This window comes from Globicephala melas, chromosome 5, assembly GCF_963455315.2.
Source record: "Globicephala melas chromosome 5, mGloMel1.2, whole genome shotgun sequence".
NCBI classification, from domain to species: Eukaryota; Metazoa; Chordata; class Mammalia; order Artiodactyla; family Delphinidae; genus Globicephala; species Globicephala melas.
This window is the reverse complement of record NC_083318.1, coordinates 92,185,524-92,200,820: the sequence shown is the minus strand read 5'-3', so window position 1 is coordinate 92,200,820 and position 15,297 is coordinate 92,185,524. Positions and strand designations below refer to the sequence as shown.

At 38.3% G+C, this 15,297-nt stretch overlaps 1 protein-coding gene across 1 annotated transcript; it reads right to left on the bottom strand.

Annotated features, from left to right (window-relative positions):
• Positions 1–6,877: 6,877 nt before the first annotated feature.
• Positions 6,878–14,359, bottom strand: AREG (amphiregulin). The gene is made up of 5 exons (XM_030878090.2): positions 14,299–14,359; positions 12,860–13,108; positions 9,819–10,020; positions 8,947–9,102; positions 6,878–6,971 (listed from the first exon to the last, which is right to left on the bottom strand). The coding sequence occupies exons 1-5, from the start codon at positions 14,357–14,359 to the stop codon at positions 6,878–6,880; spliced, it is 762 nt and encodes a 253-aa protein (XP_030733950.2).
• Between the last annotated feature and the right edge of the window lie 938 nt (positions 14,360–15,297).

Sequence of the window (15,297 nt, the reverse complement as noted above, 5' to 3'; positions counted from 1 at the left end):
TAAAAATGTTTTATTTTTCTTTATAAGCTCAGCATTTAGTTCAATGCTAGGAAACACAAATCCCTCAATAAATGTTTGTGTAATGAATGGGCAAATAATAAAGGAAGGAAGGAAGGAAGGAAGGAAGGAAGGAAGGAAGGAAGGAAGGAAGGAAGGAAGGAAGGAAAGAAGGAAGGGAGGAAGGAATAGATGGATGAATAGAGCTTCATTTGTTGAGCTGTGCAAATGTAGATTCAGTGACTGTCAGATGCACGTGTGACTCCAAACTGAGTCTAGCAAAGAGAGAGCAATGTGAACCTACTTACTTGGAAGAGAGCCAGAAAGTAAGGTTAAAAAATAGAAACGCCATCAGGATCAGCAAGAAAAAATGATGAAGCCTTCCTAGTCCTATCCTTCCCGGCTATAGAGATATACTTTAAGAAAATCATTGTTTAATTTTAGTTCTATGGACATAGTTGTAACCTAAATGATCTTGCAGAAGGGACAGCTCTGCATTCACGGGCACCGATGCCTACAGTGCACACCCTCAGATTCAGTTTCAAAGTTTATGCTCAGAAGTAAACATTTCCAAGACATAGGGTATTTGTCTGTCCTTCAATTCATATATGCCACTCAGTCATAGGTAGTTTTCCAGGAATTTCCAGTATAAATTCCTGCTGTCCAAGCTAAGAGTTTTAAATATTGCATTGTTTCCCCAGAAAATATCCTGTATCTAATTTTTGAGACCAAACAAATCAGAGGCAAATGCTTCATTATTTAGGGAATCAAATCAAAATGTATTGCAGATGAATTAATTAATGCAAACAGAGATTGACAAAGGTGGCAGAGTGTGTATGTTATATGTTGTCAGCAGAATTTTAATGTTCAAGAAAAGTCACACACATAAGTCGAGAGTGCTATTTACAGAATTTTCTTCTCATGACTATATATATATATAAAGCATTGTGTACTCGAGATCTGACATGTCTGTATAAACGGAGGGAATCCAGCAATTGGTCATTAAGGGCAGAATTTAGTTTATTACACCTACAGAGGGCTTTGGACAAGGTTAGACTGTTTAGGAGAGTTGTCTTTCTATGGTTCAATAATTTTCCATTCTGTCTTTGTCAAGAAAGTTATGGAAAGCAATCAATAAAAAGTTGGCTTACTGCAACACAGTAAGATTGAACTGTAGAGATTAAAATTGGCTGCATTTATTAACAGTGAACACAAGCTGGATGTGGGCCCTCTTCACAAAATCCTTTGATGACTTAGGTACAGTAGTCAGCATTTATCAACATGTATGTTAACAATGAATGTTTTTGTTTATATTAGTGAAGAATGTAAAGACTGGGGAAAACAGGTAAAAAACAGTGTATTAAGCACAAAAGGAAAAGAAGAATTAAGGTGATTAATAACTCATTTCAAAGAATACTTTTGACAATACACACAATTTACCAGTGTACCTGTGGGCACTTATCTTTATAATTCTACAATGTTCATCACCTTGACACTTCTGTCCCACATAAGGAGCATGAACACTGAAGTAGCTATTATGAGGAAGAGAATACTACTATTAAACAATAACAACAATAAAAGACCAGTCTTCCCCACATCAATTTCTCCTTCATTCTACATTTGCTGGAACTCATGGATATATATATATATATATATATATATATATATACACACACATACTTGATGTTAAGTAGATTATATATTCTTCCTGGGCAAACAGTGTGTCTTCTATTCCTTTTGTACAAAATTATTTCTTCTCTATTCTTTCAACACTTCCTACTTCATTTATTTTATAAAAATCAACATGAAATATCTGTGGATGAATACATAAATAAATGAGTAAATGAATGAATGCACAAACATGTTTTTAAACTGCTAGATTATAACCTCCTTGAAGGTAGGAAACTTGTCTCAACTTTGCCTATTATATCATGACAAGAGTGGCCAAAACCCCAAAAAACAAAAAATTCCCTGAAACAAAAAAATAATCTCAGCAAATATACAGGGATTACCCCCTCCCAAACCCCAAACTACTGATCCTAGACTAGATGTCAGCGTCCTTCTCAGTCTCAAGCCACTTAAGACACTTCCAAATGAATTACAAATGGCCCCTGTATATGAGCCATCTCTGGCACTTAGTATGTGCCCAGTGAGTGTTTGCCAAATTGTGGATGTCATTTAAGATTTTCTATTAAAACAGAGACATAAATGCAGAGACAAAGTGAGGGGAATGCAGGGATGTCATATTGGGGTTTTAACAAGAAAAATAAAATTTTTTATTAAAGACAGTTTTATTGCTTTAAGTGGAAACACTGTAAGGGTCTTTATTTCTTGTGTTATTTCCTCGTTCCCAAAGGTATGAAAAGTGATGTGCATTTTTGTTTGTTTGTTTGTTTTGTTTTTGCGGTACACAGTCCTCTCACTGTTGTGGCCTCTCCCGTTGCGGAGCACAGGCTCCGGACGCGCAGGCTCAGCGGCCATGGCTCACGGGCCCAGCCACTCTGTGACATGTGGGATCTTCCCGGACCGGGGCGCGAACCCGTGTCCCCTGCATCGGCAGGCGGACGCTCAACCACTGCGCCACCAGGGAAGCCCTACCTGTTTTATTCCTCCTCCTGGAATATATATTTCTTGAGCTAAAATTGGGTCTTCCTTTTCTCTGTTGCTGCCTTGTACTTGGTATGTGTTTAATAAAAATGTACTGAATGGAATTGAATTGACCTGAGATTTGAGTTCATTGTTCTGCAGTAGTTATCACTTGCACATGCATGAGAAGCAATTCAGGAGCTTATTAAAATGGAGATTCCTGGAATTCTGAATCAAGAGCTCTTGAGAGGGTCCCAGGGATCTTCATTTTCAACAAGTCAACAAGTGATTCTGAAGCATAGATCTATCTGTGCTTTCTTTCCAAGTCTCTCTTGTAACAAATATAATTTTGAGATATTTAGCCAAGATTAGAGGTGTCATTGAGTTCCCAGAACATGACAAAGATTACAGGTCTACACAGTGTTGGATCCTATAGTCTTAATTTCACTAACAGAGATCTCTAATTTAAGCGTTCTCAAATGGGCTGTGGGGTAAGGAATTTAATGTTCTGTCAAGTGGCATTCTCACCAAACTCCCCTGCTCCTCAAGCTGAGATAAAATTCTCCAGCAGTGTAGAAGGAGGGACAAATAAAGTCTTTCTGTCCATGAAGTCACTGTGGAACTCATACCTTCCAAGAGTACGCAGACATTTTAGAAAGAATAAAGAGCTTAAACAGAGACCCATTACAACACCGACACTGTGCAACATGATATGCTCAGTTAGTTAATGTTTGTAAAGTGCTCTGATCTCATAAAGCAGTGAGATAATCCCGGGCCTTGTTTACTGAGTGCTTCTCTTCCCAAGGGCTCAAAGTGATTTATAGGGAACAAGCTCAATTCTTTGCTTGCCAGTTCAGAAGGACACTCAGAATAATTGGGGTGGTGGGTGCCTTGGAGCGAAACTGAAGGAGGGCACTGTGGATATTGTGATGGTCCGTGTTCGGGAAGATCACAGACCCCTGCCAAGTTCCAGGAGGTAAAGTTGATCTTCTGTGCTCACGTATCACCTGTGTAGGTTACCATCACAGCATTTATCATGCTGTAGTGTACAGTCAACATCTGTTTATGAGTCTGCCTCCCCACTAGACTATGAGTTACTTGGACAGAGAAATTGTGTCTTTCAGCTTTGCATGACCTGGCCACTGCCAACTCTCCAAGTTTAACTCACACAGCTTTCCCCCGCCAACTTGGTGGTAAATGTCTTGTATTCCTAGCACTCTATTTGAATCATCCACAATAAATATTCAGTAAATGAAGTTGAGGAAAATGTGTACTGTAGATGTGCAAGCAGAGGTGAATCACAGGTTCTCAACACTGACTGTAAATAGGATACATCTAGGAACCTTTAAAAAAATACAGGTATCAATGACCCACACCTGTCCATTTAAGTCAGAAGCTCTGGGAGGGGGGGCCTGGACACTGACATTTGAAACTGAAGTGATAAGGTGTAGGTGAGGCTGCGAGCCAATTGGTTAGATGGTCACTGGGCATGGATTTGGTGAATGGGATGCTAGAGACAGATGTAAGTATTGATGCTTGAGGTACCTTTTATTCATGAAATTCTATGAGATGATTGCTGGAATTATGCTTATTATTGGTTCATTTTCTCAAAATATTCCCTGCACAATATAACGGTTGTTTTGTTTTTCATGCAGTAGCTCAACTGACCAGCCAGGAACCAGACTGAGTCATTCCACAACATTAATGTTCTTGAAAGAACACTCATCACAAATACACATGTATTTGTTTAAAATAAGAAAAGAGTAAGAAAAGAGTAGCAAGTGGAGAAAAAGAAAAGTGGGTTTTAGATACTTTTACATTTATGTCATGATATTAGGGAAAGATGTCTCAAATCTAAATACTTCCTGGTTCTCTTGAAATGCCGTATTCAAACCTTGTCTCCTTGTTTACGGTGATGATAATGACGGGCAATATATTTTCCTTCTTTTATAATATCTGTGTTTACTGTAACAGAGAGGCCATGCCATGTGTTGATTTGAGAAGCTTTTATAATTAACAGGACTTGGAATAAGTTCTACATAGAATAAGAAAGACCAGTTTGGGATATTAGCATTTGTGGGAGGACTAAGTGATTCTGTTTTATAATTTTCCCATTAAGAGTGCTTTCTAAGAAAAGCAGTAAGTTTTGAAAATGAACACAAAAACAGTAAAAAAGGGAAGGAACTCCTTTTAAACTGATCATTTAAATGTTAGGAGAAAAATACCCTAAAGTCTCACAGTGTCAAAACTAATATTCAGACTCTCAATCTGTTTGATTAAAAAATTTTATTGAGCTGTAAAATAAATATATTTCCATTAAATATTAAATAAATTATTTACAACTTGAAAAAATACTTTTTATCTCCATGCATCTTTATATACAGAAATAAGACTTAGGGTTAAAAAGTGACAATTGAAAGTTTAAAGCCATCAGAATGGAAAGGTTCTGTTTTCTCTGGATCCACTGAAAAGAGAAACCAATGCATCACTCAGGTTTGTGACTTTGCAGTGACTCGGATCTGATACTCTGTTAGAAAATAAAACAAAGTGTTAGAGAGAAGCTCAATTCCAACATAGCTTTAAGAAAATGTCAAAGAATAATCAGGAATCAGAATTTCTGTCAATTTTTTGTCTAGGATGTCTTGTGAAAACTGCTAAGAGCTTTTCAGAGACAAACTATCCCTTTGACTTGAATCTTTCTTTCACATCAGCTTTGGTTATATGCCTACTTAGGTAGAGACTGCATATGCTCAACCTGTTTCATCAAATTCTGCTTAATAAAACCGCAGCAATAGTCATGAGCAATAGTTTTCCTAACCAAATCTATGCAGTGGATATAACTAAAAACGAAGATGAAGTGGCTCAGTGTATTTATGATATATAGTTAACTTAGAATATTTAGTACCTAGGGCATAATAATAGTAGATACCAGTTATAGGCAGCCACTGTGTGCCAGCTCATCATAAGTCCTTTTCCTAAAGTCATTCTGGACCTCCTCTGAGAAATTTCAATTGCACTAAATCACCAGAAATCAACCCTTATTCATGCTGGTGGTTTTAGCTTCAGATCATTAAGCCAATTCATTAATAAATTTTGATGAATAAGTATTGAGTATAGAATTGTCATGGATAATTACCTATTTTATGACTTATTGAGCTAATTCTGTAACAGGCTCAGAACATAGTGCCTGTACTCAACCAATGCTAAATATACTGGTTCTCCAAGCATCTGGAGTGTTGATTAAAAATGGTACTACTGACTTAGTAGATTTAGGAATATGCATATTTAACAACCATCTAAGTAGTTCTTAAGTCCACTGAAGGCAGAAAATAATAACTTAAGGATGTGACATCTTTCCCAAGTGTCTGAGGGAATGGAGTTCCTTCTTCTAACCAACTTTAAGTGTGTCCTTGATCTTACCTCCCTCTTCCTCTGGAAGTTTGCGTCATTAGCTGTTCACTTTAGTTATCAATGAAATATTCCTCTCTATACCTTCTCCCTACAACATGCTCAGCTCTCCCTCTTTACAAAAAAAAAATTTAATAAGAACTACAATATATACTCTGACCAAGCTGCCTCTCAAATCTGAACCCCTTCTGCCCTCCTACTTCTTTCTGTATAAGGGTATTCTACCTGTTGTTTCCACTTCGTCCCATTTGTAGGGCAAGCTCCTGGATGCTGGCTCTTCACCATGTGAGCGCAGCCTATCAGTTCAACCTTATCTTCCTCAACGCCATTTGAACTAGGCCATTTCTCAAACAGTTCTAAAATAATCTAGCCCATATCACACTATTTATCTTCCTTTCCCTTTATAATCGCTTGTCCCCATCTCACCAGTTCTTTGAGACTCACCTCCAGTGCCATCCGTATGCACATCCTTTTCTGCCCCCTAAATGTATCCCACTGGATTCTATTTCTCCTTCACTGGAAACTCCTCATGTTCCATTGGTGCCTTTCTTATGACATATTTTATTTCCCCTAGTATTCTCATTCCTTACACTTTTTTTCTATCTACTAAACACTAAGTTGTTTGAGAACAGAATTTGTGTCTCCCTCATCTTTATATCCCTTATAATAGTAAGGACATAGTCCAAAAGGACATAGTCCATCCTCAGTACTGAACTCCAGCTCATGATCAAAGAATAACACTTTAATGTAGCCAATGTTCACAGTGTATAATTAAAAAAACATGTTTTGCTCATTTTTCTTCATATAATAGATGTTATATTTTTTTAATTGTAGGATATTATATAAAGATATCTTTTAAAACTCAAACCTGTAATATTCTCTTTAGTTATGCTATGGCATGTGCATTTCCATTTTCTTGTTGAAGTTTCTTTCGTTCTTCAGCCACACCTTCATATTCCCTGAAGTATCGTTTTCGAAGCCTTCAGAGAACAAGATATTCTACTGTTATCAAAGTTCTATTCATCTATATATTGACTGGGGTTCCATGAGTACAGGGAATTCCTTTCATAAGTTGTTATAGACCGTTTCACACTTATGGACCACTCCACCAAAACAAAACCTAAACCCAGCTAAAAGTATCATGAATGTTCTTTTCAAGGGGATCTTTATGTTGACTTTACATAAACATATTTCCAAAGTACTGAGATTTAAATAAGTGTGCCTTGAGATGCAAACTTTCAGAAGGCATGAAACACATCCATGTCCCACCACCACCACCCCGCCGCCAACTTAGCACAATTGCCATGCACAATTGGGAGATAAAGATAGTATAGTTTTACCAGAGAAGGACTGTATGCTTATACAAATTAATCTGAATGCTTAGTTTTTTTTTTTTTTTAAAAAACAGGCTTACAAAACAAATTGAGTTTTATTTATTTCTAAATATAATAAATACCTCTAGTTTTACTTATGACTACTTATTACCAAAAAACTCAATGGTCTGAAATGTCTTAGTGTTGTACAAGCAATTCTATTTTTAGTAGGTCTTTATCTACTAAATGTTACTATTAAAATCTTAAGAACTTTTGTTGTGATGTTTGGGGAAAAAATCAAGTTCAATTATGAAAAAGCAGCAGCTATGTCTTAGGCAATATTTGCTATGTGTTTCAAATTCAGGGAGAATACCAGAGAAAAGGACAACATGACAAAGTTTTTCCATACTTTTCCAAATGATTATTAAATATCCCAACTTGAATAATTACAAGCTTAAATAATTCTTTCAAAACATCTTCCCTAACTGGCAATTTCTTCTTCTTTCCTTCGATGTCAAATAGTAATGGTTTGTCTGAGGGAATCTTTGCTAAATACATTTGCATGTTTGACTTGAGGTACTAACAGACTGAAATAAGTTCTAGGGTGTGCAAAACAAATTTAAACCGCACATAAAACTTTATGTGCATCATAAAACAGTATTCTATGTGTCACTTTATCATTATCTGATCTGAGTTTAAAATAATAGCAAACAATGGCAGAAGATAACCCCTTGTTTCCTGAATGGCAGGAGTAATAGATCATGTACACAGTCCAGCTGTTAAAGTAATTTACCGAGACGTAAAATTAGAATAATGAGTCTTGCTTTCCCCTAAGCTCTAGTAGCTCATGAGTCATTATAGAGCCATTCACACCCTCCCCCAACTTCCTTAATTCACTGACTTTTGTTTGACAGACAATGTCATTTTTACATAGCCACCAGTGTCTACTACCTGGGACAGTCTAGTTCTAACATTCATTGGTCATGCAATGAAGTAAGTGGTCTGTTATTACAAGTACAGGGAAGATACTGCAGGAATGAGACAGTAATAGAATTGTCCCTGCTTCCTATGCCATGCCATATGGAGGAAATTTATGTTAATAATTGAGTTCCCATATTGCACTTGACAATAATAGGCATAAGCTCTAAGTATGTCAGTACACCATGCTATAAAAGTCCTAACTCAGAATTTTGCATTCTAATAGGAGCAGAAGACATATTTTCTTGGCTCCTGGTTTGAAGCTCTTTGTGATTTTTTAGTACCAAAGCAATATCTCTGACAACCTACTATGAACCAGGCCTTAATTAGCTTTGGGGAGGCTTGTTTTAGCTTAATATAGTCATAGACGATACCAACACTCCGAGATTTGGAAGTAACAATGAGTAGCCATATAACATGAAACAAAACTATCAATTTAAGTTCAAGAAAAGGGCTTCATGTATTAAGTTTCAATGGTGGCCCAAGTAATATCCATTTAACCATATTCTATGAGTTGTCAATGAAGTGTAAAGATATAACCAAAGATCATATGCCACCAATAGAAAAACTCATCTCAAATATGATACCACATTGTGTTAGAAATACTGAAAAAGATTAACTTGGCATTATTTTATCAGGGATTTTTAAGATATGCCTTACTTACAGGAGTGTAATAGTAACAGCAATAGCTGTGAAGCTCATGGCGGAGACAAAAGCAGCTATAGCTGCTAAAGCAATTTTTGATAAATCGCTGTTAGCCATGCTGTGAATCTTCATGGACTTTTCCCCACATCGTTCACCAAAGTAATCCTGATGACATCTGCAAACACCCATATTTTAAAATTATAATCACTGAAAAAATTCCAATAAATTTTATGTTTGCTTTCCAGATCATAAACGACCATTAATTCTAACATCAAAAAAAGTCATGCCATACATTTATTTGTATTGCAAAATGATGAGACACTGAATGCATTTGAGCCAAAGATCTATTAGTATAAGAAAAGTTGAGATTCGTTTGGGTGTGATATTCCAAGACACACCTTTTCGTTCTTTGTGCTCCATGTATGACCAACTGATGAGGTCAGTGACTTGTTATGGAGCTAATACATTCCACTATCATTTAATGTGCTAGCGGCTTTCGGGGGGAAGGAAGCTAGAACAACATTATGTGAAAACTACCTTTAGTTCCCTTTTTATCAAGAGGTTTTGTAAATATATATTGTAAAATGATGGTTTTCACCAGGGTTTAGCAAACTATCACCCATGGGTTAAATCTGGCCATTTGCCAGGTCTTTTACAGCATGCAAGCCAGGAATGTTTTTTCTATTTTCAAATGGCTATATTTTAATTGGTTATACGAGTACATACTTCATCTTGACCCACGAAGCCCAAAATATTTCCTACCTGGTTCTTTAAGAAAAAGTTTGCAAACCCCTGGTTTATACATTGAAAAAAATAAATGGTTTTCTGCAGTTAGGGGTTTCAGACACAGTGTTAGAAATATAGAATTCTACATAATTTAGGAAAACTTACTGGCATGATACTGTTTCCAGGTGCTCTATAAATTTGCATTCTCCATGAATGCAGAAATTTTGGAATTCTGCATCACATGGATTTTTCTTCTTTCTATTTCTTCTATTTTTTCCATTTTTGCCTCCCTTTTTCTTTCTTTTGGGTTTATCTGAAGTCTTTTCACTTTCAGTTTTGTCTTTCTTGGGCTTAACTACCTGTTCAACTAAAAAAAAAGATTTATTGATAACAGTCTCTCTTCACCTGGAATACCATTTTGGAGACATGAGAGAAAGAAGTCCTAGCAGTGAAGCTCACAGGGATAGCAGCCATATTTCTCTCATTATTTAACACAACTCATACACAATAATTGAACAAAGAGAATATCTGTATTGTGTGGCGCTTAAAGGTCTGAACCCCTTTGTTATTTTATTAGCTTAGAAACATATTTTGAATTTATCTGTGTCAGTAATATTGTTATTATTGATAATAGGAGTAGTAGGAGCTACTTGTCTAAGAAAATGCATGAAATATTTTAAACATTTTTTCACTTCTAATACATACCAAGTTCTTGGTAATGAGCATTAATTTAATTAAACCCAAATCACAGTTGAATGGATTATTACTATCCAGATGATACAGATGAGAAAAATGAAGCTGAGTAAAGACAAGTAAATTGCACTAGGACACTTAGCTAGAAAATGGCAGTCCTGGGACGTTAAAGCCTAGTATTTCTCTACCATATTATGTTTTTTCTTGGAAAAAGTTTGGTTCCATTAATTAAAGTGGGATTCGAGTATATCTGATGATTTTCTTTACTCATATTGGTCTTGTGCTCACTATCATAATTGGGAATTAGTGTGTAATACTTGAAATGAAGAAAACAGAATTATACATTAGAGTTGATCAATTTTCTCCAACTCCCAGATTACAACAGATTATAATTAATTGATACCTTCTGGGGGCTCAGTTCTGTGATCAATCTATTTGAAAAAGGGGAGTCCAGACATATATGTACTTGCTGCTTCATAGATTCATCCTAACTCTTCAGATCCACAGAAACCTTTGTTCAGTGTTACAGTTATGCGGGGTATAGTATACCCATATGCTAAATATAAGAAGAAGGAGTTTCCATGTTAGATCTGTGCGTTTTCTTATACTAATTCCTGAATAGGTTTATCTGAGCTAGTATTTAGCAGAGTCCAGTGGTAAGAGGAAAATATCATAATGTCATAATAAAATTAGTCATAATGGTCCTGCAGTACCCATTAAATAGAAAACTCTGGAAACATAGGGAAGGGTATCAAAGATAGAACCCTATGATTAAGGTAATGACCAATAAATATTATGAATATTTTAGCAGTTACTGTATCAACATTAACAATAGTCAAATTAGGAGCAATGTTTAATAGGTGCTATGCAATTTTTATATTGAAACTTTCCTCTGATGATAAGAAAAGTACCACAGATTAGGATAATTCCTCTAACAGAAACATTTCAAATCAATATGATGTACTTTATCAGATATATTACAAATTTTAGACAGAGACAAATGGTCACTATGCTGAAATGCTTCAATAGACAACCCCATGGATCAATTTTCTATTTTACAACGCATTGCAATTTTATCCACTAGTCATTTTCATCACCAACAATTCATTTGGCCTTATGAAATGTTAACCTGAAGCATTTTTAAGACAAAAGTTTCTAGAGTATTAATGGTCTAATCTCATCCCCCGCAAAAATAAGAACTATAGATGGACCCCCTTCACCTTACGTATTATAAAAGCACAAATTCTGGGGCTTCCCTGGTGGCGCAGTGGTTGAGAGTTCGCCTGCCGATGCAGGGGACGCGGGTTCGTGCCCCGGTCCGGGAAGATCCCACATGCCGTGGAGCGGCTGGGCCCGTGAGCCATGGCCGCTGAGCCTGCGCGTCCGGAGCCTGTGCTCCGCAACGGGAGAAGCCACAACAGTGAGAGGCCCGCGTACCGCAAAAAATAAATAAATAAAATAAAATAAAATAAAAGCACAAATTCTGAAGCAAAGGAGGAAAGTGGAGTGTTCGATAAAGCTTTTCCCACCTGCCACTTAACTCAGTCACTGTCCTCGTGGTGTCACCTGCTATCCCTTCACCAGTTCTGGGAGCTAGACAGATGGGGAGGATTCAGGGAAACTACAGTCAGGAAAGAAGGGTCCTTAAGTCCTGCCTCCATAGTGGACGCTCCTAGGATATTTAGAGCTGATTTACTGATGATCTGCCCTCAAACTCCAAAGTAATATGAGGGTAATGAACAATACTGACCTCTTACTTTGGTACCCTCATTTTAAGCAAATGCTCTTTTTAAAAGTTCAGATAACAGCAAAAGAGAGGAAAATTATAGGTCACTATTATTTAACTGACAAATGAGATTTGGGGTTAAATAGTGCTTTTAGCAATATAAAATCCATGCGTATTTGTCCTTTAATATTTCCATAAGGTGGTATTACTATTATTATTACCAATTTCTCAACATCTAATTCACAAAGGCTAAGATTCAATCTTTCCTCTCCCATTACTTCTTTCTGTTCCCTTATTTGTGTCAAAATGCAGTTATTTAGAGAAAAGTGGTGGTGGGGAGTGGCTATAAAAGCTGAGATGCTAAGTATATAGGACTGGTTGATGTTTAATCTGTTTCTCAGATTGGGGGTGGGGGGGTCGTGTGGCAGAGTATCTGGGACCAAACAGATTGGAGTTTCTCATTCTGGCTGTGGAATTTGGGGCAGAATGTTTAACCTTCTTGAGCTTTAGTTATCACATCTGTAAAATGATAACAATTCCTACTTCACAGAGTTGTGAAGATTAGACTTACTAGACATAAAACGTTTGTTAGAGTTCCAGACACATAGGATGTGCAAACAAATAGCTCTTTCCATCTCAGTTGCTAGCTTACCTAGTGGGGTATACAACAGTCATACATGCAAGAAAGCCCCTGGGAGATCCGGGGAGCAGCTTTTCTTTGGAAGCAGCTTTGCTCATCCAAACCACACATCTTATAGGCTACACTGTCACCTTATCCTCTACTCACCTTTGACTAAATCATCTACAATGTAGCCAGATATTTGTGGTTCGTTATCGTACTCTTCTGCATAGTCAGAGTCCATTCCCGAGGACAGTTCGCTACTAGAAGGCATTTCACTCTCAGGAGAAATCTTACTTCCCGAGGACATCTGACTTCTTGAGGTCACCTCAAATCCATCAGCAGTGTGGTCCCCAGAAAGTGGTTCCCCTTTCCCAGAGTAGGTGTCATTGACGTCTAATCCAGCAGTATAATGGGCTATGGGAGCAAGAAAAAGGGAAGAAAAGAGAAAGTAAAGCAGAATGCCTCTTCTCACCAATCAGTTGCATTCAGGAGACAGGTTTATTGTCAAAGCAGTTATTGCACATGTGCTACTGTTTGTGATTGAGTCACTTATGAAAGCACCTTCACATTTTGCCAACAAATGGCTGTTTGTTGTGTCAGTTACAGAGCTCCTTTCATTGTTTTCTTTTCCACAGATAGCCTACATTAATTTCCACACACCCCCCAAAAAAACACTACCAAGTAGGCAAATTAATGTAATATAGTTATTTAAGAAGTAATATCTAAATATTGTCGTAACTTCACATACCAAATGCATTTGTAGTTTCTAGAATGTTACCTGTCCCATTTTAATAAACAGGTTCTAGAGATAAATACCAGATTTTCCTAACACGTGCTCACATTTTTAACAAGAGTATGTATATCAAATGTAAACAGTAGTTGATAACAATTATTCTTATTGCCATTGTTTCTTATTATTGTTCTTACATAGAGTAGAAACTAGGGACTAGGTAAGATTTGGGGCCCAGAGTTAAGCCCCTGCTTTATCTTTTAGATTTCAACAAAACAGCGTCAGAGTGGTAATTTTTTTTTAACATCTTTATTGGAGTATAATTGCTTTACAATGGTGTGTTAGTTTCTGCTTTATAACAAAGTGAATCAGTTATACATATACATATGTTCCCATATCTCTAACTTCTCCCTGGGACGATGCGAGGCCGTCTAGAAAAGTAAAAACAAAATCACTTGACAGAGGACATGGAGAATTTAGGCAGGAGGTAGCACTCCTCGGCCCGAGACTTAACCCCTCTTCTCCAAGATCTGCGGAAATCACTTCACCTCTCTGTACCTCGGTTTCTTTATCTTATCTTTATTTGGATCACAGGATCTGTAAGTTCTCCTTCAGCTGGACTAAAGTAAGAGTACAAGGATTCTCAGGCTCCCTCTTGCTAGCCTGGAACATCTAAGACACCCACCCACTTTTCTCTTCAGCCAGGGAAGGAGGAAGGGAGGGACCATAGGGAGGGAGGGACCTCGATCACCTCCCACGGGACAGAGCCGGGGGCGCCGAGGGGCGGTTTCTTTGGAGAAGCAGCAGCAAAATTCAAGAGGTGCCCACGGTGGGAGAAGCGCTGGGCAGCAGCTCAGAGCCGGGATGTCCTCACCTGAGCCGAAGATCAAGAGCGACAGCACCACAGGCGCCGGCGGCAGCAGCGGGACTCTCATTGGTCCCTCGGAGCGGCGGCGTCGCGGTCTCTGGGGCAACTCGGCCGGGAGCTGCTGGAGGGAGGAGGAGGTGGTGGGGAGAAGGGGGACAAGGGGAGTCTTGCAGGGCGTGCTCGCAGGCCCGGCCGGGCTCGGGCGCTGGAGGCAGCTCCTGAAGCTCGCCTCGGGATCCCTGGGCTCCGGCTCGCGCGCAAGGTGTGCGAACGTTCCGGAGGCGCGGCGCGCACCTGTAGCTTTATAGGCCGGGCGGAGACCCGGGCATCGCCTGTGACGTCACGGCCGCCGCGGTGGGTGGAGGCGGGCGGCAGCCCCGGGAGAGGTTACTACCCCCAAACCACACACGGATGCCAGGCGCCCCACCTTCTGGGACCGTAGAGAGCCACTGGGAGGAAATGAAAAGTTAAACCCCTCGCTGCAAGCTGAAAAAAAATACCAGATCTATGTTCAAGGGAAGGAGTGGAGTTTGGGAGCTAGATATCTGACATTCAAAAATCCCGAAGTTTTTCTGAAAACCCTCCGAATATACTTCGGTTGATCTAGTATTACAGCAGACAGGGATTAACTAGAGAAGTTCCATATTAAGATGTAAAAGTACTTGAAGACCAAGAATGACTTAACAATAGCCCGATGTCTTTAACAAGAATAATGAAATGCATTAAATGACTAGAGAGCACACCTCCTAATGAGAAGCTGCTTTATTCACCATATCTCAACCGGGGCTCTTTCCCACCCGCTACTAAGTGGCCAAAATTTCCAACCACCTCCCTTCTGGTTTCTTTATGTGTCCCAGGGCCCTTGTCAAAGTCATTATTTATTGATCATTTATTTTGCAGAACAGTACACTAAAAATATTACCAGTGCCATCTCATTCAAAAACCTTGCTAAGTATCATTTTCCCTGTTTTACAAGAGGGACTAATGTCAGCTTTACAAAGCAAG

Excerpts from the sequence above, each read along its gene's own strand:
- AREG (XM_030878090.2), bottom strand. The coding sequence starts at position 14,359 with ATGAGAGTCCCGCTGCTGCCGCCGGCGCCTGTGGTGCTGTCGCTCTTG. Across the intron at positions 10,021-12,859 it reads TGTAGATGATTTAGTCAAAG|TTGAACAGGTAGTTAAGCCC; the intron begins GTGAGTAGAGGA and ends CTTTTTTTTTAG. Across the intron at positions 9,103-9,818 it reads CTGGAAACAGTATCATGCCA|ATGTCATCAGGATTACTTTG; the intron begins GTAAGTTTTCCT and ends GGGTGTTTGCAG.